This window comes from Solea solea, chromosome 4 (assembly GCF_958295425.1).
Source record: "Solea solea chromosome 4, fSolSol10.1, whole genome shotgun sequence".
Classification (NCBI taxonomy): Eukaryota; Metazoa; Chordata; class Actinopteri; order Pleuronectiformes; family Soleidae; genus Solea; species Solea solea.
Window position 1 is genome coordinate 2,962,501 of NC_081137.1, and position 25,574 is coordinate 2,988,074.

The 25,574-nt window shown below is 38.8% G+C and overlaps 3 protein-coding genes across 6 annotated transcripts in view; 2 read left to right on the forward strand and 1 right to left on the reverse strand.

The window, feature by feature from the left end:
- Nucleotides 1-369, forward strand: part of rsf1b.1 (remodeling and spacing factor 1b, tandem duplicate 1) — a 17,189-nt gene extending 16,820 nt beyond the window's left edge. For both annotated transcript variants that reach the window (XM_058628181.1, XM_058628182.1), the window contains exon 16: nt 1-369. This exon is cut by the window's left edge and continues 2,636 nt beyond it. The gene's annotated coding sequence lies outside the window, so the exon portion shown is untranslated.
- A 2,025-nt stretch (nt 370-2,394) lies between these two features.
- Nucleotides 2,395-6,112, reverse strand: LOC131458873 (aquaporin-11-like). Its single transcript, XM_058628191.1, has 3 exons — nt 5,426-6,112; nt 4,767-4,883; nt 2,395-4,481 (listed from the first exon to the last, which is right to left on the reverse strand). The coding sequence occupies exons 1-3, from the start codon at nt 6,018-6,020 to the stop codon at nt 4,375-4,377; spliced, it is 819 nt and encodes a 272-aa protein (XP_058484174.1). The 5' UTR covers nt 6,021-6,112; the 3' UTR covers nt 2,395-4,374.
- LOC131458871 (glycerophosphodiester phosphodiesterase domain-containing protein 5-like) lies at nt 5,971-25,555 on the forward strand. 3 transcript variants are annotated; one of them, XM_058628187.1, is made up of 17 exons: nt 5,971-6,085; nt 8,540-8,648; nt 9,880-10,076; nt 11,373-11,476; nt 12,111-12,204; nt 12,851-12,910; nt 13,590-13,688; nt 13,855-13,948; nt 14,467-14,612; nt 21,259-21,341; nt 21,714-21,864; nt 22,278-22,499; nt 23,558-23,715; nt 23,788-23,935; nt 24,481-24,563; nt 24,669-24,748; nt 25,299-25,555. In XM_058628187.1, exons 3-17 carry the CDS (start codon nt 9,915-9,917, stop codon nt 25,391-25,393), a joined length of 1,779 nt encoding a protein of 592 aa, XP_058484170.1. In that variant the 5' UTR covers nt 5,971-6,085; nt 8,540-8,648; nt 9,880-9,914; the 3' UTR covers nt 25,394-25,555. The 3 variants fall into 3 exon arrangements, with proteins under 3 accessions (XP_058484170.1, XP_058484171.1, XP_058484172.1); XM_058628188.1 differs by having other exon boundaries at nt 9,883-10,076; XM_058628189.1 differs by lacking the exons at nt 5,971-6,085; nt 8,540-8,648; nt 11,373-11,476 and having other exon boundaries at nt 9,990-10,076.
- The last annotated feature ends 19 nt before the right edge of the window (nt 25,556-25,574 follow it).

Here is a 25,574-nt window from a genome sequence, read left to right on the forward strand (position 1 = left end):
TTCTGTTCCACTGTAGTGTAGCTTTTGTATATTGTTATACATATATGATAATTATTCTAACTCGTGTGCGCCAACGTCCGCTCCAAACACAATCGGAAGTCAAACTCTCTCGCTCCTGCTCAATCTCGACCTCTAGTCTAGTTCCCTCTCATTACATCCATGTTAACTTTTGTGACTGTTTTTTAAAAAGTAATAATAATAATAATGTATTTTTTTGTATATCTTAACATTTATTTGTCGTTGTCTCTGTCTGAAATGTAAAGTGTCTTATTTTCTTTGTACATTGTCCTTCACGGAAGGTTGAAAAAAAACACCTATTCTTTTTTTAAATTTCATTAATGAAAAAATAACACTCACGCTCCGAAACAACCCTCTATTATATTCAGTTTTGTTTATTTTCCTCTTCCGATGTACAAAAATCTGTATTTCTGTTCATTTTCATAATCTTGAGTCAACATTTTGGGTCAATATTGTGAAAAATCAACCTTTTTTTATTATTATTTGTTTTGTTTAAATCATTACTTTTGTCAGGAAAGCGTCGTTTGGACGGAGGGGAAAGAAAAGAAACACACCAATGACTACACTGACCTCTGCTGGAACCAGTCTGTGTGTATATCTGTAGTTTTTTCGGCTGTAATATATTTAGAGGCATTTTTTTAAATCATGGCAAAAAATACAGTATATTGGGCAATTCTTTGGGATTGCATGAGTTTCTAACAGTTTTCTTTTTGTAGGGAACTTATATTGGAACTTTTTTTTTTCTTTTTTGTAACAAATCCAGAAAACGTTGGCATGTGTGTTTAATCTCCCGACCTGTCGCATTAGAGCCGAGGGACTCATGACGTAGACGCGTAGCTAAGCATGCACTGACTTTAACTAAAGGCATGTTACAGGAGCTCGGGGAGGGGGGAGACAGTTAAAAGTTATTGTAGAAAATCTGAATCTGATTTCAAGAGAGGGAAATAATGTAAAAAATATAGTGTAAATTAATCTGAGCATGGTCTTCAGAGGATAAACCACTCTATTTATCACACAGTTTTGATACCGGCTAAACACAACTTCCAAGTAGGGATGACTTGATACTGATATCACATCCCTAGAATCTTCCGATACCGATATCAGTCCGATACATTCTTTTTACGTGACTTAAATCTGTTAAGGAAACTCATCTGTTTGAACTCACCACAAGCGATTTTAAGAACATATGTTTTAACAATTCTGCTTTATTTTCATTTTTACACTATTTTTTCCAATTTCCGATTTTGCCCAGTATCAGACAGATACCGCTACTTGGTATCGTATCGACTCATCCCTACTTCCAAGACGAAACCTACACGAGCTACCTGCAGCTCATACAAACGCCTCTATACGCGATATTTAGCTTTTAGATTAGTCGGGATACATGTAGCTAACCCAAATCTACAGACATAAAAAAAAAAAGTGCCGTGTTCTAGTAGGCGGAGTCACAGCAGGGACGTGGAGTGACTGTGATATTCTTCACAGAGTAATGGAGAATGTATTTTTGGAAAAAGAAAAAGTGTCCCGCGGTTATGAAATAACTGCTGGCGAGACGTGCACAGGAACGGAGAGCGGTGGCGAGAAAATGTCGGTGCCAATGACAGAAAATGTTAACAGAAAAGTTTCCTATTTACCTCATGATGAATCTGGGGGGAACGACACCCTGTCCGCTGTGTACAGACCTTTAGTCGACCGGTCGTTGGTGTTTTGTCTGCTCATTTTTGTTAACTTTACTGTTATTTCTTATGATCTTGTACATTTGTCATAATAAAATGGGTTTTAAGCCTCACGTCACTCTGTCTGTCTGTGTGAGGCTTTGAATCACACTGGTCATTCAGAGAGACAGAGTTGACAAATTCAATCATTTGTCGGTGCAAGAAAACCTTTATTTACTGTCAATAACATGTTTAATTACAGGTCAAGGTCAAGTTTATTTCTTCTGTGGGGTTTAATGGTAGTTTGCATCCATGTTGTTGCATTACTGCCACTGTCTATCTCATCTTTATCACAAACTTCAATCCTGGCCCCGTTGTTGGTACATTTAAAAATGACCCTTTGCTGCAAGTTCACCATGACAACAGCTCCTCATATGTCCCTGTTAAATTTGCCGCACAGAGTCTGTGTCACTTTTATGTGTTAAAATGTAATTTAACGCCGCAACAATGGAACACTCGACGTGTTTAGAATTTCAAAAGGTGGAGAACAGGGTTAAAGGTCATGTTGTGTAACAGATAAACATGCAGGTCAAACTGTCATGGACTCTGAAAGTGCAGCTCCAAATCAGCACGACTAGAATGATTATGTCATACAGAGTTTAAATTACAAAACCATTCATTCAGTCATTTAAAAACAATTGACAGAGAGCAGAGTCAGACATGTCAAAGAAAATCAACCTTTATTTCTCACATTTTTTAAAACGTAAATGAACTTTCAGACATGAGGTATTTAAAAGATGTAAATGATCAACGTTTTCACAGAAATTAACGAAATCCAGTGGAAAAAGGGGATAAATACACAAAAGGTGTACAGGGAACGTGAAAAATAAGTGAGACATAAATTCAAACATGATTTATGCATGAAAAAAAGATTTAAATCAACAGTAAAGGCTTTGGTCTCTAAACTTAAGACGAAAACTCCACCACTACCAACATCACAGTGTGTTCAAATTAAAGTAAAAAAGATTAACGTAAATATAAACAAGTGTAAATATGATGAATGTGCAAAGTGAAAAGCGTGAATCAAACGAACATAGAGCAAAAAACTTTGTTGTCTTTCACCTCAACTCATACCGAACATGACTCATCAGGTTTGGCCTGATTTTGCATTTCCTGCGTGCCGACTCCCTGTTCTTGAACTGTTGCCATTTATGGTGCGTTCCTTTTACAGTGGAAGTCGAAACAGGAAGCGACGTCACCTCAGAGGTACCAGGTGACAAGTTGAGAAAACGTGGACGCCAACGTATCTCAGGGCTAGCCACTGTTAGCAACACCTGTCGCTAACCATGCTCTACACTGTATTTTACTTAACAAAAACAGTATAGAAATATGTCCATGCATAAAAATTGTACAGAACTGTGTAAAACTGATTTAATGTGAGACAAATAAGACGGAAGAGCAATTTACAGTAAAAGTAGCATGTTTTTACTATTGACTTGGCGCGAAATTTGTTGACGTCCCATTTTGTAGCGCGGAAAATAAAGGGACTTTCACGAGTACTGGGAAACAGAACTAAACACGTTTGTTAAAGACTAATGATGCTTGTAAACCTGTGTCTTTTAGTTGTGCTTCAGTTAAAGAGGGTTTATTGGAAAAAATGTAAAAAAAAATACGCCCCATACGTCTGTACATGTGTATAATTGCTGAAATACAAAGATTGATTGGTTTTCATAGCCTTAGAATCAGCCATTATCATGTGCTTCAGATAAGGGCCTTGCTTTTACACAGTCTGACATCTTGTGCTGTTATTTTTTAAAAGCAGCCTGAATCGTGTTTTAAAACTAAATAATACTTTAAAACACTGGATCTACAGGGTAGAATGTTGTACTTGTTTCTGCATTATTTAAATACCACTTCTATTGCTCTTCAGCTCTGAGCTTTCACAGTCCCCGGTTTAGACCTGGTTTTAACATCTGATCCAATCACAAGTGGACAGATGTACATACAACAGCGAGGTAGTTCCAGATTTAAACCAGCTAACCTAATTAAATCTATGCCAGATTAAGTTTATGATTTAGGAAACCACTCGCTCCGCGCACCAAAGTCCATGGAGAAAATCAGCGATTTTACATCACAGCGCACAGGAGTTGCTGATGCACTGCTGCCTACATCAGTGAGTTCAGAAGTGTTATTTTAAAGACTTCAGTGCTTAAAAAAAAAAAAAAAAAAAAACGGTCAATCGGTTTTACCTCAGTGACACAAACTGACCAAATGCAGCTCCTGAGTCCCAGTGAGCTAAAATGCAGATTTTCTCTGTGGACTTTGGTGTGAGAGAAACTTCGGTTTCCAGTCAGAAAAGTCTGTTTAACAACGAGATAAAGCAGCAAACGTGTTCTTGGGATATTTGTCAACATTATTTTTTGTAGCTCTCGTGTCTATTGGTTTCTAGTTTTTTTATGATGCAACATGATTTGACTGCAGTGCATGTGCTGTGAGGATTTAGCACGTTTGAGTTTCCTGTGTATTACAGTAAATGAGTGTCGCTTTGCAGAACCAGTTTTAACTGGATTCCACCTGCTTTCACTTGTTTACTCAAGAAAAACATTCACATTTGTGGAAATGAAAAACCTATAGTCGTGACCTGTCTCTACATCGCTGTACCTTGAAAACTCCTGCTACTTTTGAGGCGGAAGACGTGGCTTTACTGCATCTTCTGTTTGTGGACAGCGGGGACGTCCAGTCTTACGGTGCTTTTTCCAGACAGGAAAGGAATGATCTTCTCAAACAGCAGGATGCAGCTCGTCACACCTGGAGACACGTGTGGGAGACACAGCGGGTTACTGTGGTGGACGTCTGGGAGCCAATCGGGATCCAGCAAAGGTATTTCAGAAAGAGACAGTGGACAGTGTCCACAAATAATTATGACTACACGTTTGTCCTGCGTAGGCCTAGTCTGCGTACATCAAGCAATGCAGGGCATAAAAGAGTAGGCATCGTCGTAACAAACAAGGGAGACATTTACATAAATATCAACTTCACAAACTTCAAGCACTTTCAAAAACTTTCAAGGACCCTGCAGCCTCGGCTTCTTACCTAGAACTGGTCCGAGCCAGTAGACGAAGCAGTACTCCAGGTAGGTGTGGCCACTGCAGGGGAACTGGATGGAAAAGGCCAGTACGGGGTTAAACACAGCTCCTGAGATACTGCCACCTGCAGGGACGGAGAGAAACAGCAGACCATGAACACTGTTGAAGCCTCGTACCAAAGTGACAGAGTGACGTCCACACGACTGTGTTTTCATTTTAAAACAGTGTTTTCATGGGTTTAACATGTTTGAATGAAAATTAGAATAGTTTTATTGTTTTCAGCTCCATATCAGAAGTAATCTGCTTCCATACGAACACACCTGAAAACAGAAAGCTAAATGTCTCCTCTGTACTTATTTGGTTTCAGGGAATGATTCAGTGAGAGCCAAGTTGTGGCTGATAAGAACCAATCAGGAGGCAAATCTGCACGTCCAAACTTAAGTTTTCAGCCCTAAAGTATACTTCAAAGATTAAGTTTCAGGGAGGGGCCCCTCCTGTTTCCTTTAACTTTAAAACGCCCCTGTTCAAAACTGCCAATTAAGTCTTAATTATTATGCAGTAAATTTGTGTTTCTCTTGTGTACAGATACTTATTGACATCAATCATCGGTAACACTGATGACACTCATCAGCTCAGGTGTTGTTAATATCAGCGCTGATTACACACCTGCAGCGACCAGAGCAGTGACGACCGCAGCGATGAAGTGAACTCGCAGCTTTTCGTCCACTTTGTGAATATGCAGGACCGCAGCCTGGATAAAGAAGGCGCAGGCCAGCTCCACCGCCGCGGCCTCCAGCAAACTCCCGCCCAGAGGGTCGAAGCATCTGTAGCCGAACTTCTGGTGCCGGACGTGGACGTCGGACAGACCCAGCGACCACACGGAGCCCGCGAAGAACTGCGCCGCGACAGCAGCCGCGAACTGGCAGCATATGACGATAACAGCCGCCCTGCCGCTTCTGCTCCCCCGGCAAAAGCTCTCCACAACCGCGATGGGGTTACACGTCGCTGCCTGGAAAGTTATAAGGTGGACGACGGTGATTGTGTAGGTGAGAGCGGGGCCGAGGAGCGGCGGTTCTAACCGGCCGGACTCCGCCAGCAGCTTGCTCTCGTGAGTGCAGCTGCAGAGCTGAAAGGTGGACGCCGCCTCCACCAGGTAGATCCATGGAGCTCCGGCGAACAGTCGCGCCGCGCTCCGGCGGACCGCCTCGCTCAGGAGAACCGCGGCGACAATCACCGCCAGAGAGACCCACAGGTCGGTCATGTTCTCCCGCTGTTCGGAGTCCCAACGACGGTTTGACCCGAGGGAAGGGACGCACCTTCTGAAAAGTGAGCAAACTTTAATCTCTTCTGAGTTTTCGCCGGCGCTGTCAAGTCAAATACTGTGAAACAGGAAATGAGGCGAGTTAGCCTTCAAAATAATAGCACGACAGTTGATCTACTATATAATTTCCTTTCTAATTTAGATAAAATAGTAAGGTTTTAGTGACTTAAAATAACCTTGGCAAGTCATTTCACGTTCTTTTTTTTTTGCCCATGATAAATGGCAGAAACTATTTGTGTATAAGTCCTGGTTGATTGCAGGGAGTGTTTGTGTATACAGCAGCAGAGCACTGGTGGACAGGGACATTAATTCCCTTAAACGGAAATTTGTTTTCCGTTAAAGTGACACTTCAGTTTTACACCATCAAAACATTTACTAATTTAGATTTGACTGTCTTCAAAACATGACTTTGTGACATTTTTAAATTCATCTAGAAGATGGAGCAATCTATTTGCTATTTTCGTAATTTAAAATTTTAAAATGAATTTGCCTACAGCATATTGATTCACACTCCATGGTGGCAATTTAAGAGAATACATATTTTCAGGCATTTCCTGAAGCCAGTTCCCTAAAATATTCGGGACACCTGTCGATTGTCGAATATATTTTTATTTTTAACACTTTGATCGCCACAAACTAAATTTCATTGTCCTGCATTGGATAAATAAATTGTCAAAGGCATAAAAGCTAACATGGGCAATACATGCAACTAAAACAACTACAATGAATTACATGACTTAAAGATGTGGATAAAAGAAACAAACAAACCACAATAAAACAGATCAAATGGCATAAATAAAAACAAATTGTTAAAGGCCAATGCATAGAAGTCACCACACTGTAGCTTTATCTGATAATGTGTATATTAAAAACAGAAGCAATTTTAATTTTAGAACCATCTGGAATGCTTTTGTTCATTTTGGCAAAACGGGTTTTATTTTGACGGTTGAAACAGGAAATGGAGGTATTCACACAGGTGCTTGCATCTTTGTAGATAATTCCCTTCACTGTACAACTTGACTAACTGGATCATCTTGTGTAATTTGACAACACTTCTACAAAGGAGATTCTTGGAATCCATTAAATTTGGTTGCCACCAGTTTATAATTAATTTTTGCATCATAAATGCCATTTTTTTAGAATGAACTATATATCAAAACAGTTTTATTTCACAATTATTAATATTGTGACTGCCATGTGATTATTTTAAACTCGTTCTTTTTCACTTGACCTGCCCCCTACTGACCAGATTAGGTGCTTAGTGGCCCCTCAGGTCAGATTTAAATAATTATATTATGATTTGAAGTTTATTGTAGTCATTTCAATACTTTTATTATTTTTGTTGACTTTTTTCATAAGTGTTTGAAAGTCTGGTTTATTGCCACAGTCTTAGTTTAGTTTAATTTAAATATGTTATTTTGTGATCTCAGTGCTTTGAAATCTTTTGTTCAGATTCACGTCAGTGACACAAACATACCAACATTGGCAGTAGAGGACCAGCAGCACCTCCTAATAAGAGATTTTGATTTTAGTTGGAAATTGTTGCCTCACAGCATCATAAGCAGGAGTAGCTTTTGAAGAGTGCCAGGAACCAGCGTAAGACACTGAATAAATGTCCCTCAGCAGGGACACCAGGATAAACACATTCTAAACCATCTAACAAAAGTCTCACCTCCTTAAAATCTATGCCTTTTTTTTCAGATTATAATATCTTAAGTTTACTGCTTTATCTCACTGCGAGACAAACTTTTCTCACTGGAAGCCAGAAGTTTGTGTTGTTTTGTAAAACCTCACTCCCCTGCGCCAAGGTCCATAGAGAAAACCAGCAATTTTACATCATGCCACACAGGTGTTTGTTGATCCACTGCTGCTTCTGTTAGTGAGTTCAAATGTGTCGTCTTGTGACTTCCGTGTTGGGAAATCCTTCATTTGGATTCACCCGAGTGACATAAACTTACCAAAAAAAATCCTTAATGGCAAAATAAAGCAGAAATCCTAATGTTTTTGTTTCAGCAACCACACTTAAATAAACAACAACAACCCACAAAACAACAACCCTGAAACATCTCTTGACTTGAACCTGATGCCTCTGTTTCTGTCAAAGTGTCTCTTTACCTGGACTTACCTGCAGGGAAACGGTGTGTTTATGTCACCATGGCAACAGGTGACTCATGATACAGAGGTTCATTATAGGGCACCAACCGGAACAAGTGTAAAGCTGATTATAGTGCCTTCACTTCCGTGTCAACTTTCAAAATAAAGTGTAATACATCGTATCAATTCGCATCTTTTCTCTAGTTTTTCATAATATAGTTGGAAACAGATTATTCTGGGTGCTGGTTTTTATATATGTTTTTAACAAAAGTATTTAGCTTGTATTAAAAACAAAATCATTTGCTGTATATTTTGAAACCGGAAGTTGTCATTTCCTGTTTATGTAAGTGTGTTTGGCTTTACAGTCTCATCCTTCTCAAGAGGCCACTGCTCCGCGGAATCATACCCGGGGAACATCATCGTACTGCGGCTTCAGCTCTGCCTGTACACTGCGACGGTAAACCGGACCCGAAGGTAAAACAACACCCTGTTTATTAAACTAATGTGTGAGGCTGAAACTGCGTTTTGGCGTCCGTTCGATCCCGCTTTACCTCCAATTAAGTTCCGTTATTCCCGCTGGTCGTTGGGTATCACTGGACTCCATTGTAAAAATCGGGGTGTTGGGACGAGACGGATAACGGGTAAAACTCAATGAGAAGCTTTTCTGAATGAATGGGACGCTGCCTTTAGTTCCGCTCACATAAAAGACAAGAATAAAGCAAAGGAAATTAGTTTTTAGATGTTTCTTTGTTTTTTTTTTACCTGCATAATAAATCTCTAAACCTTTAATCTCATTCCAATGATGCCTGTTCTGTGCATAGTGTTGCATTATTACACGATCATTTCTAAAGAATAATAAAAAAAGAGGGATGAAGATTTATAACAAAAATGGCATAAATACTACAGGTACATGAATTTTTAATTTACTTGTTCCTCCTTCAGGGTGTGGTGACTGAGAAATAAAAGAGTGGGTATAATTTACACAGGTGTGGCCAGGTGAGGACAGTTGATATTCATTTTTGGCCTTGAAGGGCATCAGATGTGGCATTTTGCCACAAATGTGGAAATAAGCAAGCGGATGAGTAGAAATATCACTTCAATATAGATAGATGTGAAATTATAAAATATTAACTGTTAATCACCTCAGACAAATACACAATTAATCTGAACAACAAAAGGCTACTTTATGTATTTACCAATTATGGGTCAAAATCTTAATTTAAACCCACCAGCATTAATATGTGGCCCTGCAGATGATTTGAAAAAAAGAAAATCTGATTCAAACCTTTTTTTAATATAAATGGTGACTTTGAAAGTGCCGAGTAATGTTTTGCTAATTTCAAAACCTTTTTTTTCCCCTCTAACCTTTTTCTTTTTTCTTCTAAACTATTAAATCTTGTACAAAAAAGATTTGAGAATAAGAGGCACTGAATTCTGCCTGACTTTGGCATTTTAGTTAATATAAGCAATTCATTCAAAATGGTCTCTATATATATATATATATATTTAAATGTATCTACTGGACTGGACATTAATGCCAGCGGGCCAGTTTTGGCCCATGAGCCACCAGTTGCTCTACTGTGTTGTTAATTGTTGATCAGAATCACAAACGCCTCTGGATTTGTTGTATATTTTCATAACTCACTCTACACTCACATGCCACTTTATTAGGAACGTTTAACTTTCATTGTGTTTCTTCTGTCAGCAGGGACACGTTGTCTCTGAGCCGTGGTGTCCACAATGTCTCAGCTGCTGTCGGGGGGTCTGCGCGGTCTCCGTGCTTACGTCCTACGACGTCACGAACATCGGCTTCTGGTGTCGTGTCTGAGCGGACTGTACGGCTGCAGGTGGAGACGCAACGTCGGGAGCGTCACTCGGCCTGGAGACTGCTGCTGCAACAAGGTCAGACAAAATTGTTTGACACATTTTTGAGTTTGTGAACAGTAAGTTTGTTTATATAGCACCTTTCACAGTTAAAGTGCTTTACAATAAAAAAATTGACCTAAAAATTCAATGAATAAAAACAGATTCCAAGCCACAAAACCCCCTCATCTAACTAAAAGAGTCTTTAGCTGCTTTTTAAAAGAATCAACAGAATAAAGGCAACATAAAGACGGAGGCAGTGCTGCTCTGCAGCACCAAAGTCCATAGAGAAACTTGGTGTTTTTAGCTCACTGAGACACAGGAGCTGCTCCTCTACTGCTGCCTCGTTTGTACCACTTTGGCAAATCCAAATAAAGGATTTCAAACACAGAAGTCACAAAATAACACATTTGAACCTAATGGTGGAGGCAGCAGTGGATCAACTACGTCTCTGTGCAGTGACGGCAAAATAAAGCAACATGATCTCTTTAAGTAGGTTATCTTTTTGTTCAGAGGTGGAGTGATGCAGGAGTTCAGTGAACAGGGCAGTCATTCTTAAAAGGAGTGTATTTCTGTGTGCAAAACCCACGTACAGACATTTATTATAATTCAAACCAGCTAATTCTGAAGGTGATCAATAAAACTGAACTGGAATGATTCCTAAAAGGGAAGGAGGAGTAATTATACCCCATAGTTTTATTGATCTCTCATCTTGAAGTTATTCATAAGATAAACATTGTTCTTCAGTTGACACTGGTCGTCTTTCAAACCCTAAAACCAGTTCTAATATTAGTGACACTCGTATCGCTAAGAACAAAACATGTGCTTTTCAAAAGCAAGCTATAAAAATATTATACATATTCTACTTTCATTGAACTGTTTTATTTATATCAAATACTAATTTTTTTTAAAAAAGATTTTCACCCTTTGATTGACAGTTATAATAAAATGCATGAATTATGCTTAAATGGAAGTGAGATGAAGAACTTCATTTTCAATGGGACATTTTTTGCGCTTAACGACTTGAGTGTAACACCTGTTTGTTGACAGTTTATTTTAGCCCGACTGTAGGAGCTGAGCTGGAAATAACAAGATCAAATAAAAGTACACAATCTTAAAATTCATGCCATATGAACTCAGCCAAAATGATCCAAAGACAAGGAGTGAAAAGTGATGCTGTAAACAAACAGACCAACAGACTTTTACCATCACACTTAAGTCATTAAAGAGCTGCTCAAATTCAAATTCCTCTTTCTTCACTAAGGTCAAAGGTCGGTAAGCCCTGGGTGAAGCTTCTGTGTATTAAAGCATGATTGTTGTTTGTGTTGTTGACAGTTGGAGGGCGCGAGCTTTGCTGTGTTGGTGACGTCTTTCTGTTTCACTCTGGTGTTTCTTTACTTCTGGGGTCAAGCAAAGAACGACTACAATGACTTTGACTGGTGGGTTGATCTGCGCAGACACTCACGCAGGCAGAGATTACACAAATAATCCCTGCATGTGTCAACATAACTGTTTTTACTCTCCATTAATCCCACTCTTGGTGCATTTTTCATGCTTTCTGTGTTTAAATTCTACCTAAACTGAGAATTTCTGTCTGTGGATTTTAATAAACATAACTTTAGTAAGAGAAGAAGAAAATTAAATTGACACATAATCCATCACAAATAAAGCAGAGGAAGTGATTTATTTCCTGAAAACCAAAGACAATATGAGGAAATTATTCATTTGCAAATTAAAGTTCAGAGATTAGATTAAATTGGAATGAATTTAGAATTAAAAATTGGACTAAAATGAACTGGGAAAGTCTGAATTAAAAACCAGATTTTAAATGAATGGTTTGTTGGCTGTTTCCATGACGACAGCCTGCAGTTTATCATTTTCTTTGAGTTGAAATTGGTAATGATGTGATGATGCTTTAGTTTCTCTGCAGGTAACAATCTTTCAAAATTACCTTTACTTGAGGCTCAATATTGACTTTAATAACTTGAGTTTATAATTCTATTGTCAGCTAAATTTAGTTTCTTCTTTGTTTTTCTTCATGTTTAAAACATTAATCTCAGTCTTTTTCTTCAGGTTTAACTTTGAGAGTCTGGGTTTCTGGTTCCCGTGGTCCATGGTTCTGTTGGTCGTCACCGCGGTTTGCTTCTCCTACGTCTCTGTGCTCACGGTGAGACACAAACACATTTTCCTCTTCATGAAACTCGAGGTTTAAATTCTCCTGTAACTGTTCCAGCCCGGTCTCTGAAAAGCTTTTAAAATCAAGTAGTTTTATTGCAAAAGGATGTTCTTCTGTTTTATTGGCCCTCGTGGACTTTGTTTGTGATAAAAATCTAAATTAATTGCTTAAAGTGTTACTCATTGATTGATAATGTCCTGTTTAAATTTCTTTTTATTGCCCGTTTTAAATTAACCATTAATGGAAGATCTTAGATTTTATGGGTTTAAGATTCTTCATATTATTCATATTTAAAGACAATAAACTTCTCTTTTATAAATATTTGTACTGTATCACACCAGTTATTATTGATCAAAATGTTACATGTATAGTAAATTTATAGACAAAATATTCAAGATTTATAATTCAAAAACAAAATATATATAAATAAAATGTAATCTAGTTCAGCTCAGGCAGCGACCGCTTCAGCCAAACCCAGATTCCCGGGGGATTAAATCTGCTGAGTTCAGATTTCTGTGTGTGTGTGTGTGATGTTTCCACATTCTGTGAAACTGAACACTTTTATTCTGTGATTATTAACGTAAACTTAATCTCCTCATCACGTCCGCTCATGTTTGTCTCTGCTCTTGTGTTGCAGCTGCTCGCCGTGTGTTTGTTGTCCGAGGGACAGAAACTTTATTTACACTGGAGTCACAAGGTAAAAAGTCAAATAAATGACTCTTTTTATTCTCTGTCGGGGGGGAAAAAAAAGCACAAAAGAGAAGTAGAAACACATGTGATTCCATGTGATTCTCACAGAAAGGAGACTCAAACTCCTGAGTTAAAATAGTAAAGTTTCCATTTAAAACACTTATGTTGGTTAAAAAACGATGAGGTCATGAGGTAAACGTGCTGAAATTTAACCTGAAACGTGAATAAAAATAGAGTCATTAACAAACACTGAATAACTGACGAGGATATTAACAAAACAGGTAAAGGAATAATCTGTAAAAATCGACTTGCCTTAATACACCACTGGATTATTGTCTTAGTGAAAGCTGAAGAATTAGAATTTGGTTTGGTCTTTTATCAAACTGATGGTCGTGAACAGACGCTGAGTCTCCGGCTTCCTGCAACAGCGAGTGAAATTACCGTAATAACCACACGTTGGCTTTAATGTGCAACTTCTCAGATTTCAGAAACCGTTTTGATTTTTTTTCCAATAGCACAAATCGTCACGTAATTACGGTAAAGTACACTTGCGTGAACGTGTCATGTGCGATACACTCGGTGTTAAAGGGTTAATTTCTCATTCTGTGTCTGTGTTTATTTTTCTTCTGTTTCGTTGTATTAAATTCCATTTATCTGTAAATGGATGACTGTCATTTCCTTGTCAGGTGATGATGGCTGTGACCCTGATCTTCTCTGTCGGAGCCGTCATTGTCCTGTCCAGCATGTGGGGAGATGAGTGGAGGACGACTCTGCTGTCCTTCCAGGTGAGACTCTGTCCTCTCCTCCTCCTCGACTGTCCTCACTTCTCTGTGGTTTTTATTCCACGTCATCTAACATCAGTCACTCTGTGGATTCGGATTTTTTTATCTTGATACGGAATGACTTATAATTCGCAATAAATACAAATATTTGTTTTTGTCTCCCGAACAGGTAACGGCACCTTACCTACATGTGGGCGGAGTCTTGTTGATGACGGTGCTGGCCTGGCCAATCGCGATGCATTTCTTCCGCATCAACCGCAGAGGTCAGCCGCACACGTTTGTCACGTTTTTATTTATTTATTTATTTATTTATTTATTTCACCTTAAAGTTGTTGATATTTGGGGCAAATCAGGAGTTTCTGTTTGAGTTTTTTAAATTAAAAGTTTCACATCAAGTTTTCTGAAATGAAACCTGACCAATCAATAAAAAAGACATACAATTTGTTATGTTTTTTTTGGAAGCATTGTACTTTGCTTCATTTTAAATAATGAATACATTCACGCATTGGAAACTTTGACAGTGAATGATGATCAGGACAGGTAAAGTAACGTTAATTAAGGTCCCTGAGCAAGAAAGTTAAAGCATTTGTGACCTTTGACCCATGTTGACTGACACATAATGTGTTTACTTGTCAGCACTTTAATTTGTGTGAAATGTAATATATCTGCTTTAATGGGAGGCCAAGACTGAGTAGTTCCCGTGATATTGTGCCCCATAATATTTAAATTTCAATTTAAATTGACATTGACGGTGGTAATAAGTGTCTTTTATGTGATTCAGTGCTGCGCGGCGCGATCATGGTCGTGTACGTCATCATCCTGTCTCGTCTCTACATGCTTCCCATGGGTTTTTATTCTCCTTGTATCAAAGACAAGTCGACTCTGGGCCGAGCGCCGGCTCTCATCGGCCACAGAGGAGCTCCCATGGTGAGCAGCTGCTGAAACATGCTTCACTGTACGCTTTTATTTTGTAGCTTTTTATTGATGTATCAGAAGTCAGTGAGTCAGCATATTTTCGTTGCTTTAACTGGAACAAGTAAAACGTCTTGTAATAATATGACAACATTGACTCTTATGAAATGTGAGTGAAAAGGGCCTGAACACAGAAGAGATCTAAAAACCAGACTTTGTATCTGGAGAGAACATGTGCAGGAGCTGTGGTCACTTCCTGTTTGGATCTGACTGCTATAAACACACAATGTCACACAATGAGTGAAGAGAGAAACATGCTGCTGTTACTGCTGCTTATTCTGCTGCTGTTACTGTTGATTATTCTGCTGCTGCTATTACTGTTGTTGCTATTGCTGCTGCTATTACTGTTACTATTATTACTGTTACTGCTGCTGCTATTACTGTTACTATTATTACTGCTGCTGCTATTACTGTTGTTGCTATTACTGCTGCTATTACTGTTACTATTACTGTTCTTACTGTAGTTACTGCTGCTGCTATTACTGTTACTATTATTACTGTTACTGCTTTTACTGTTGATTATTCTGCTGCTATTACTGTTGTTGCTATTACTGTTATTACTGTTGTTACTGCTGCTATTACTGTAACTATTACTATTATTACTGCTGCTGCTATTACTGTTGCTATTACTGCTGCTGTTACTGTTCTTACTGCTGCTATTACTGTTACTATTATTACTGTTACTGCTGCTATTACTGTTACTATTATTACTGTTACTGCTGCTGCTATTACTGTTACTATTATTACTGCTGCTGCTATTACTGTTACTGCTGCTATTACTGTTAATGCTGCTGCTATTACTGTTACTATTACTGTTGCTATTATTACTGCTGCTGCTTTTACTGTTGATTATTCTGCTGCAGCTATTACTGTTGTTGCTATTACTGTTATTAATGTTGTTACTGCTGCTATTACTGTTACTACTGCTGCTGCTATTACTGTTGTTGCTATTACTGTTACTATTACTGTTCTTACTGTTACTGCTGCTATTACTGTTCCTATTACTGCTGCTATTACTATTACTGCTGCTGCTATTACTGCTGCTGTTACTGTTCTTACTGTTGTTACTGCTGCTATTACTGTTACTATTACTGCTGCTGCTATTACTATTACTGTTATTACTGTTACTGCTGCTGCTACTGTTACTATTATTACTGTTACTGCTGCTGCTATTACTGTTACTATTATTACTGTTGTTACTGCTGCTATTACTGTTACTATTATTACTGCTGCTGCTATTACTGTTACTATTATTACTGCTGCTGCTATTACTGTTACTATTACTGCTGCTATTACTGTTAATGCTGCTGCTATTACTGTTACTATTACTGTTGCTATTATTACTGCTGCTGCTTTTACTGTTGATTATTCTGCTGCAACTATTACTGTTGCTATTACTGTTATTAATGTTGTTACTGCTGCTATTACTGTTACTATTACTACTGCTGCTGCTATTACTGTTACTATTACTGTTCTTACTGTTACTGCTGCTATTACTGTTCCTATTACTATTACTGCTGCTGCTATTACTGTTGTTGCTATTACTGCTGCTGTTACTGTTCTTACTGTTGTTACTGCTGCTATTACTGTTACTATTACTGCTGCTGCTATTACTATTACTGTTATTACTGTTACTGCTGCTGCTATTACTATTACTATTATTACTGTTACTGCTGCTGCTATTACTGTTACTATTATTACTGTTACTGCTGCTGCTATTACTGTTACTATTATTACTGCTGCTGCTATTACTGTTACTATTGCTGCTGCTATTACTGTTAATGCTGCTGCTATTACTGTTACTATTACTGTTGCTATTATTACTGCTGCTGCTTTTACTGTTGATTATTCTGCTGCAGCTATTACTGTTGTTGCTATTACTGTTATTAATGTTGTTACTGCTGCTATTACTGTTACTATTACTACTGCTGCTGCTATTACTGTTGTTGCTATTACTGTTACTGCTGCTATTACTGCTGCTATTACTGTTACTGCTGCTGCTATTACTGTTGTTACTATTACTGTTATGACTGTTACTATTACTGCTGCTGCTATTACTGTTATTACTGTTGCTATTACTGCTGCTGCTATTACTGTTACTGCTATTACTGTTGTTGCTATTACTGTTACTATTATTACTGTTGTTACTGCTGCTGCTATTACTGTTACTATTATTTCTGTTACTGCTGCTGCTATTACTGTTACTATTATTACTGTTACTGCTGCTATTACTGTTACTATTATTACTGTTACTGCTGCTGCTATTACTGTTACTATTATTACTGTTACTGCTGTTACTATTACTGTTACTGCTGTTGCTATTACTGTTACTATTATTACTGTTACTGCTGTTGCTATTACTGTTACTATTACTGTTGCTATTACTGTTCCTATTACTGTTATTGCTGCTGCTATTACTGTTGTTGCTATTACTGCTGCTGTTACTGTTCTTACTGTTACTGCTGCTATTACTGTTACTATTACTGCTGCTGCTATTACTATTACTGTTATTACTGTTACTGCTGCTGCTATTACTGTTACTATTATTACTGTTGTCACTGCTGCTGCTATTACTGTTACTATTATTACTGCTGCTGCTATTACTGTTACTATTACTGCTGCTATTACTGTTAATGCTGCTGCTATTACTGTTACTATTACTGTTGCTATTATTACTGCTGCTGCTTTTACTGTTGATTATTCTGCTGCAGCTATTACTGTTGCTATTACTGTTATTAATGTTGTTACTGCTGCTATTACTGTTACTACTGCTGCTGCTATTACTGTTGTTGCTATTACTGTTACTATTACTGTTCTTACTGTTACTGCTGCTATTACTGTTCCTATTACTGCTGCTATTACTATTACTGTTACTGCTGCTGCTATTACTGTTGTTACTATTACTGTTATTACTGTTACTATTACTGCTGCTGCTATTACTGTTATTACTGTTGCTATTACTGCTGCTGCTATTACTGTTACTGCTATTACTGTTGTTGCTATTACTGTTGTTGCTATTACTGTTATTACTGCTGCTGCTATTACTGTTACTATTATTACTGTTGTTACTGCTGCTGCTATTACTGTTACTATTATTTCTGTTACTGCTGCTGCTATTACTGTTACTATTATTAGTGTTACTGCTGCTATTACTGTTACTATTATTACTGTTACTGCTGCTGCTATTACTGTTACTATTATTACTGTTACTGCTATTACTGTTACTATTACTGCTGCTGCTATTACTGTTACTATTATTACTGTTACTGCTGTTGCTATTACTGTTACTATTATTACTGTTACTGCTGTTGCTATTACTGTTACTATTATTACTGTTACTGCTATTACTGTTATTAATGTTGTTACTGCTGCTATTACTGTTACTACTGCTGCTGCTATTACTGTTGCTATTACTGTTACTACTGCTGCTGCTATTACTGTTGTTGCTATTACTGTTACTATTACTGCTGCTGCTATTACTGCTGCTGCTATTACTGTTGCTATTACTGCTGCTGCTATTACTGTTACTGCTATTACTGTTGTTGCTATTACTGTTGCTGCTATTACTGTTACTATTATTACTGTTGTTACTGCTGCTGCTATTACTGTTACTATTATTTCTGTTACTGCTGCGGCTATTACTGTTACTACTGCTTTTACTGTTACTATTATTACTGTTACTGCTGCTGCTATTACTGTTACTATTACTGTTACTGCTGCTGCTTTTACTGTTGATTATTCTGCTGCTGCTATTAGTTACTGCTGCTGCTATTACTACTGTTGTTGCTATTCCTGCTGTTACTATTACTGCTGCTGCTATTACTGTTGTTGCTGCTGCTATTACTGTTGTTGCTGCTGCTGCTGCTGCTATTACTGTTGTTTCTGCTGCTGCTATTACTGTTTTTACTATTACTGTTATTACTATTACTGCTGCTGCTATTACTGTTACTATTACTGTTGTTACTGCTGCTGCTATTACTGTTGCTACTGTTACTGCTGCTATTACTGTTACTATTACTGATGTTACTGCTGCTGCTATTACTGTTACTTTTACTGATGTTACTGCTGCTGCTATTACTGTTACTATTACTGTTGTTACTGCTGCTGCTTTTACTGTTGATAATTGCTGCTGCTATTAGTTACTGCTGCTGCTATTACTACTGTTGTTACTATTACTGCTGCTGCTGTTGTTGCTATTACTACTGGTACTGCTGCTGCTATTACTGTTGTTACTAATACTGTTATTACTGGTACTGTTGCTGCTATTACTGTTGCTGCTATTACTGTTACTGCTGCTATTACTGATGTTACTGCTATTACTGTTACTTTTACTGTTACTGCTGCTGCTTTTACTGTTGATTATTCTGCTGCTGCTATTAGTTACTGCTGCTGCTATTACTACTGTTGTTGCTATTCCTGCTGTTACTATTACTGCTGCTGCTATTACTGTTGTTGCTATTACTACTGTTACTGCTGCTATTACTGTTGTTACTAATACTGTTATTACTGTTGTTACTTCTGCTGCTATTACTGTCATTACTGTTACTGCTATTACTATTACTGCTGCTGCTATTACTGTTGTTGCTGCTGCTATTACTGTTGATTATTCTGCTGCTATTACTGTTGTTGCTATTACTGTTACTATTACTGTTGTTACTGCTGCTGCTATTACTGTTGCTACTGTTACTGCTGCTATGACTGTTACTATTACTGATGTTACTGCTGCTGCTATTACTGTTACTTTTACTGATGTTACTGCTGCTGCTATTACTGTTACTATTACTGTTGTTACTGCTGCTGCTTTTACTGTTGATTATTCTGCTGCTGCTATTAGTTACTGCTGCTGCTATTACTACTGTTGTTACTATTACTGCTGCTGCTATTACTGTTGTTGCTATTACTACTGTTACTGCTGCTGCTATTACTGTTACTGCTATTACTGTTACTGCTGCTATTACTGATGCTACTGCTATTACTGTTACTTTTACTGTTACTGCTGCTGCTTTTACTGTTGATTATTCTGCTGCTGCTATTAGTTACTGCTGCTGCTATTACTACTGTTGTTGCTATTCCTGCTATTACTGTTACTGCTGCTGCTATTACTGTTGTTGCTGCTGCTGCTGCTATTACTGTTGTTTCTGCTGCTGCTATTACTGTTTTTACTATTACTGTTATTACTATTACTGCTGCTGCTATTACTGTTACTATTACTGTTGTTACTGCTGCTGCTATTACTGTTGCTACTGTTACTGCTGCTATTACTGTTACTATTACTGATGTTACTGCTGCTGCTATTACTGTTACTTTTACTGATGTTACTGCTGCTGCTATTACTGTTACTATTACTGTTGTTACTGCTGCTGCTTTTACTGTTGATAATTGCTGCTGCTATTAGTTACTGCTGCTGCTATTACTACTGTTGTTACTATTACTGCTGCTGCTGTTGTTGCTATTACTACTGTTACTGCTGCTGCTATTACTGTTGTTACTAATACTGTTTTACTGGTACTGCTGCTGCTATTACTGTTGCTGCTATTACTGTTACTATTACTGATGTTACTGCTATTACTGTTACTTTTACTGTTACTGCTGCTGCTTTTACTGTTGATTATTCTGCTGCTGCTATTAGTTACTGCTGCTGCTATTACTACTGTTGTTGCTATTCCTGCTGTTACTATTACTGCTGCTGCTATTACTGTTGTTGCTATTACTACTGTTACTGCTGCTATTACTGTTGTTACTAATACTGTTATTACTGTTGTTACTTCTGCTGCTATTACTGTCATTACTGTTACTGCTATTACTATTACTGCTGCTGCTATTACTGTTGTTGCTGCTGCTATTACTGTTGATTATTCTGCTGCTATTACTGTTGTTGCTATTACTATTACTGTTGTTACTGCTGCTGCTATTACTGTTGCTACTGTTACTGCTGCTATGACTGTTACTATTACTGATGTTACTGCTGCTGCTATTACTGTTACTTTTACTGATGTTACTGCTGCTGCTATTACTGTTACTATTACTGTTGTTACTGCTGCTGCTTTTACTGTTGATTATTCTGCTGCTGCTATTAGTTACTGCTGCTGCTATTACTACTGTTGTTACTATTACTGCTGCTGCTATTACTGTTGTTGCTATTACTACTGTTACTGCTGCTGCTATTACTGTTACTGCTATTACTGTTACTGCTGCTATTACTGATGCTACTGCTATTACTGTTACTTTTACTGTTACTGCTGCTGCTTTTACTGTTGATTATTCTGCTGCTGCTATTAGTTACTGCTGCTGCTATTACTACTGTTGTTGCTATTCCTGCTGTTACTATTACTGCTGCTGCTATTACTGTTGCTATTACTACTGTTACTGCTGCTGCTATTACTGTTGTTACTAATACTGTTATTACTGTTGTTACTGCTGCTATTACTATCATTACTGTTACTGCTATTACTGCTGCTGCTATTACTGTTGTTGCTGCTGCTATTACTGTTGATTATTCTGCTGCTATTACTGTTGTTGCTGTTACTGCTGCTTATTCTACGACAGCTACAGCTGATGCTGCTGGATGTGAAATCACTGAGGCTCTGTTGTGTATTTGCAGCTCGCTCCAGAAAACACACTGATGTCGTTTGAGAAGGCGGTGGGGACAGGAAGTGACGGTCTGGAGACGGACGTCACCGTGAGGTCAGTCTGTGACGACCAGTCAATATTTATACTGTGTGTGTGTGTGTGTGTGTGTGTGTGTGTGTAACGTTCACATGTGTTCATCAACAGTGACGTCTTTAAGCAGACTCTTCAGATGGATAGTTTAAGGCTGCAAAGATGAATCCATTACTACGTCGATCATAGACTAATTGTTTAAAAAAAGATAAAGTAAAAAAGTATTAACTGTGAATATTTTCTGGTTTCTTAGCTTCAATAGAAAAGCAAAAATATGATAAAATACTGATGCACAATAAGGAAGAAAATGAGACTATAATATTACAATAAAGTGTAAAAATGATATAAAAAAAAGAGTCGATGTCGGTCTCTTCTGTTGTGTCGTCATGGTTACAGTTACGATGGCGTTCCCTTCCTGATGCACGACGACACGCTGCAGCGCACCACCGACGTCCACCGGGTTTTCCCGAACATGAGCGACCTCCCGGCTGCCGTGTTCACGTGGGCGGAGCTTGAGCGTCTGAATGCCGGAGCCTGGTTCCTCAAAGTGAGTCACTTCAGCTCACAGTTAAAGGGATAGTTTACTGTTTTATTTATTCAAGTGTTACTGACACAACATCAACACGAGACACTGAAATTGGCGAGATTAAGCTGTAAACATACTCTTCCTAAGATATCATGGACTTAAAGGGATGAAGTCATGGCTGAGCTTTTTTTATTATGTGGCTAAAATCAGTTTTTACCTTTTGATTTCCTGCTCGCAGCACTTTTGAATATCTCTTCCACACACAGTATGAGGGGGTTAGTGTTTTATTTAGTTTTATTTTGCATTTGTCTGCTTGGTCACATACAAATAAGCAGTAAACTCAAAACGCTGAGTTATAAATAACTGTAGACTCACTGGTTACTGCCACGTTAGGTCACAGTATTAATGAGTTATTGATGTTCTTCGCCCTCCAGCACAGTCCGTTCGGTTCGGCCGGCTCTCTGGGCGCAGACGAGCGTCAGCGGGCGGGAAACCAGTCCGTGTGCAGCCTGCAGGCGTTCCTCCAGCTGGCGGCTCGGACCGAGCGACTGGTGATCTTTGACCTGTACCGCCCGCCTGCCGGTCACCCGTACAGACACACGTGGGTCCAGCGCACGCTGGAGGTCATCAATGGCTCGTCCATCCCATCGTCACAGGTGAGATGCGACACTGATGTCTTCTATAAACTGGCAGTGATGCGTCTCAGCAGAGAATTGTCCTTAAATCATGTTTTCACTGAGCTGGAAGTGATCTTCAATTTAGACTCACCAGTTACTTTATAGAGCTTCAGTAACTGATGTCACACAAACGCATTACGCAACAGTTGGAATCAAATCGACACCATTTTGGCAGGAAGTTGAGCTGAAATCCACAGACGTGTATATAACATTTAACATTTTAAAGTCTACCCCACACTAGTCTTGATGTTACCAATTCTTAATGTTTAAATCCTGGGAAAGCACAGACGAGGCGGTCCAGTCAAGACACAGGACCACACACTTGGTGTTTAATCAAACCGTTTCAGGGATTTGGGGAAACTCCCGCAGAAACTCTGGGATTTAATGTGACTTTAGAATGTAAACAGACGTGGAGGTTTACTCGCCGTTATCAGTTTATGGCTTGTGTGTGTGTGAGTGTGTGTGTGTGTGTGTGTGTGTGTGTGTGTGTGTGTGTGTGTGGTTTTATGCTGAGAAACGCAAAAAAAACTGGATGAAGTCATGGCTGAGCATCAACTTGTCTTTACAAGTCACGGTTCTAAACAAAAACATCCGCTTCCCGCTCAACTCTTATCAACTCTTATTGTAAGTCGCTTTGGATAAAAGCGTCTGCTAAATGACATGTAATGTAATGTAACTCGCTCTCATTGGTTATTCATACAAATCACTTTCACTCATAAATATCAAACATGTTTAATACTTATGATTTGAAATGGGGACGAATCTGATGTTAAAATCACGTCTGTTAATTCCTCACACTGCAGGATCATTTGGCCAGATTCAAATCAGGGTTTAAGATTTTACCAAAGATCCTGAGAGAGGACAGACGTGCGTCACTGACGGAAGACGCACAATGTAAAATATGATTAGCTTCAGTTTTGAGTCTGATTGTTGTGTTTTGTGATGTTAGACATATTCTACTGTGTGTGTGTGTGTGTGAGTGAATCTTTTAGTTTCACATGCGTAAAGTTAAAGTCTTGGTTCTCTTCTCTGTGCAGGTTCTGTGGCTGCCGTCAGATTTCAGAGCTCAGGTGCAGGAAATGGATCCCGATCTGCAGCAGACGTCGGGAAGACGGCTCCCCCTGGAGGAGCTGCAGAGTAACAACATCGTCAGAATGAACCTGCACTACACGTCGCTGTCCGCTGAGCTCGTCAAGTGTGTGTTTTTGTTTGTTTTGTAAATGAAGCTCTGCTTAAAAATTCCCTAACACTTGACACTCGTCTTCAGGGACTACGCCGCCGCGAACATCAGCACGAACCTGTACGTCATCAGTCAGCCGTGGCTCTACTCTCTGGCCTGGTGCAGCGGCGTGCACTCGGTCACCACCAACGCCCCCCAGCTGCTCAGCACCATGAACGCCCCTCTCTTCCTCATGGTACGACCCAGTTCACCTCCGACAAAAGCTCCCGTTCTCAGCAGATTTAGTCATTAATTATGGAACTTCAAAGTCAGATGAGGTCATAAACAAAAATGTCAACTGTTGGACTTGTACACTCCAGAGTTCTTCAGTTTCAGTGTGATGGAGAGATGCGTGATAACCAGTCGATACCACAAAAGTTTTAAAGTTGAACAGAAAATCCAGTACAGTCTGTTGTTCTGTAGCTTGAGGTTAAAGGTGATGTTGTGATGGTGTTTTAAAACTTTTCTTTATACAAATTTTTTTTCTTATAGTTGTTCTTTTAGTAAATTACCAGGCATTTACATTCCTGCCCTCCTCAGTTTGATGTCCTGAGTCACAGTTTCTTCATGTTCTTTTTCTTTGTGTCACTGCTTTGTCTCTTTCCTTTTGTTTTTGTGACTAAAAATGTTGACGTTAAAACAGGAGTTTATGATTATAGATGATGAACGTGTAAAGTAGTGTTTTCAGTGAATGTGAGTGAAAACAGACTCATCTCTCTTTTTCCTTTCTCTCGCTGTCAGAGTCCAGAAGAATATAAGCTGATGTGGAGTTTGACGGACGTGTTCTCTCTCCTGTTGATCATCGTCATCTTCATTTTCCACTGGTGAATTTCCCGTTTGACACCATGTTTATGTTTATATTTATATTCTGAATGAGCAGAAGTCCTCTGCTCTCTGTGTCACGGCGTTTGTGTTGTGTTTGTTCACAGCTGGCGAGAGCGAGGACACACTTCCTACACCGCAAACAGAACCACACCGGAAAGCTGCATGTACAGCAAGTTTCGGACAGGTGAGAGGACACACTGTTCTCTAACTGCCACTGCAAATGTAAAGTACTCTCCATCTTATCAACCCTCGACTCGGTGACAGGAGCCGTCGCCAAACTGAGCTAAAGAACAACGCTTTTAGCAACGGTGGCTGAGTGGCAGAGCAGGTTGTCTTTCAACTGGAAGGTTGAGGGTTTAATTCCTGCTGGACATGCCCACAAGTCCTTGGGCAAAGCGTTTAACTCCAAGTTGCTTCTGATGGCCGTGAATGAGTGATCATCAAGACTAGAAAAGTGGTGTATGAACACTTTGAGACAAAAGTCGGGGCCACAAAAATCCTGTAAAGGGGCCATGATTGGCCTGCGAGCCAGAGTTTTGACACACCTGCCTTAGGTACTACCTAAAATCAATCAGAAATCATTATAACTGATTATTATATGTTCTTTAGAATTAGCCAGAATTCCAGTGACAGGGTCTGGTTTTAAAAAAACAAAAACCCCAAAGCTTTGAATCTTTCTAAACTGTTATTGTCTGAACTCAAACCTTTTATAAAAACTAAGCTTTATTTTGCAGAGACGGGCGACATTTGGTCCATTACCAGCACAAGCTCGCTGCCAGAGAAGACTCTGAACCTGGCAACCCCACAGAAAAGTGACATCTGCGTATGAGAGGAGCTGACCTGGCAACCCTGAGCCACACACTGATGACCTCAGTAAAACACACTGTAAGGTTGTCTTTGTTTGTTTTTCTACACTTTGTTTTGTAGCCGTTTCCGCACAAAAATCGGATGATTTTTACTTTTTGTAGCTACAGAAATCTTTAAAACATTTTCTTGAATTATCTGGGATA

What these genes read in the sequence shown, in the direction of transcription:
- LOC131458873 (XM_058628191.1), bottom strand. Translation starts at nt 6,020, where the DNA reads ATGACCGACCTGTGGGTCTCTCTGGCGGTGATTGTCGCCGCGGTTCTC. An exon ending in CACTGCTCTGGTCGCTGCAG is followed by an intron (nt 4,884 to 5,425) that starts GTGTGTAATCAG and finishes CCGTCCCTGCAG; the next exon opens with GTGGCAGTATCTCAGGAGCT. An exon ending in CTGGCTCGGACCAGTTCTAG is followed by an intron (nt 4,482 to 4,766) that starts GTAAGAAGCCGA and finishes ACGTGTCTCCAG; the next exon opens with GTGTGACGAGCTGCATCCTG.
- LOC131458871 (XM_058628187.1), top strand. Translation starts at nt 9,915, where the DNA reads ATGTCTCAGCTGCTGTCGGGGGGTCTGCGCGGTCTCCGTGCTTACGTC. An exon ending in CGACTCTGCTGTCCTTCCAG is followed by an intron (nt 13,689 to 13,854) that starts GTGAGACTCTGT and finishes TCTCCCGAACAG; the next exon opens with GTAACGGCACCTTACCTACA. An exon ending in GTCATCTTCATTTTCCACTG is followed by an intron (nt 24,564 to 24,668) that starts GTGAATTTCCCG and finishes GTTTGTTCACAG; the next exon opens with CTGGCGAGAGCGAGGACACA.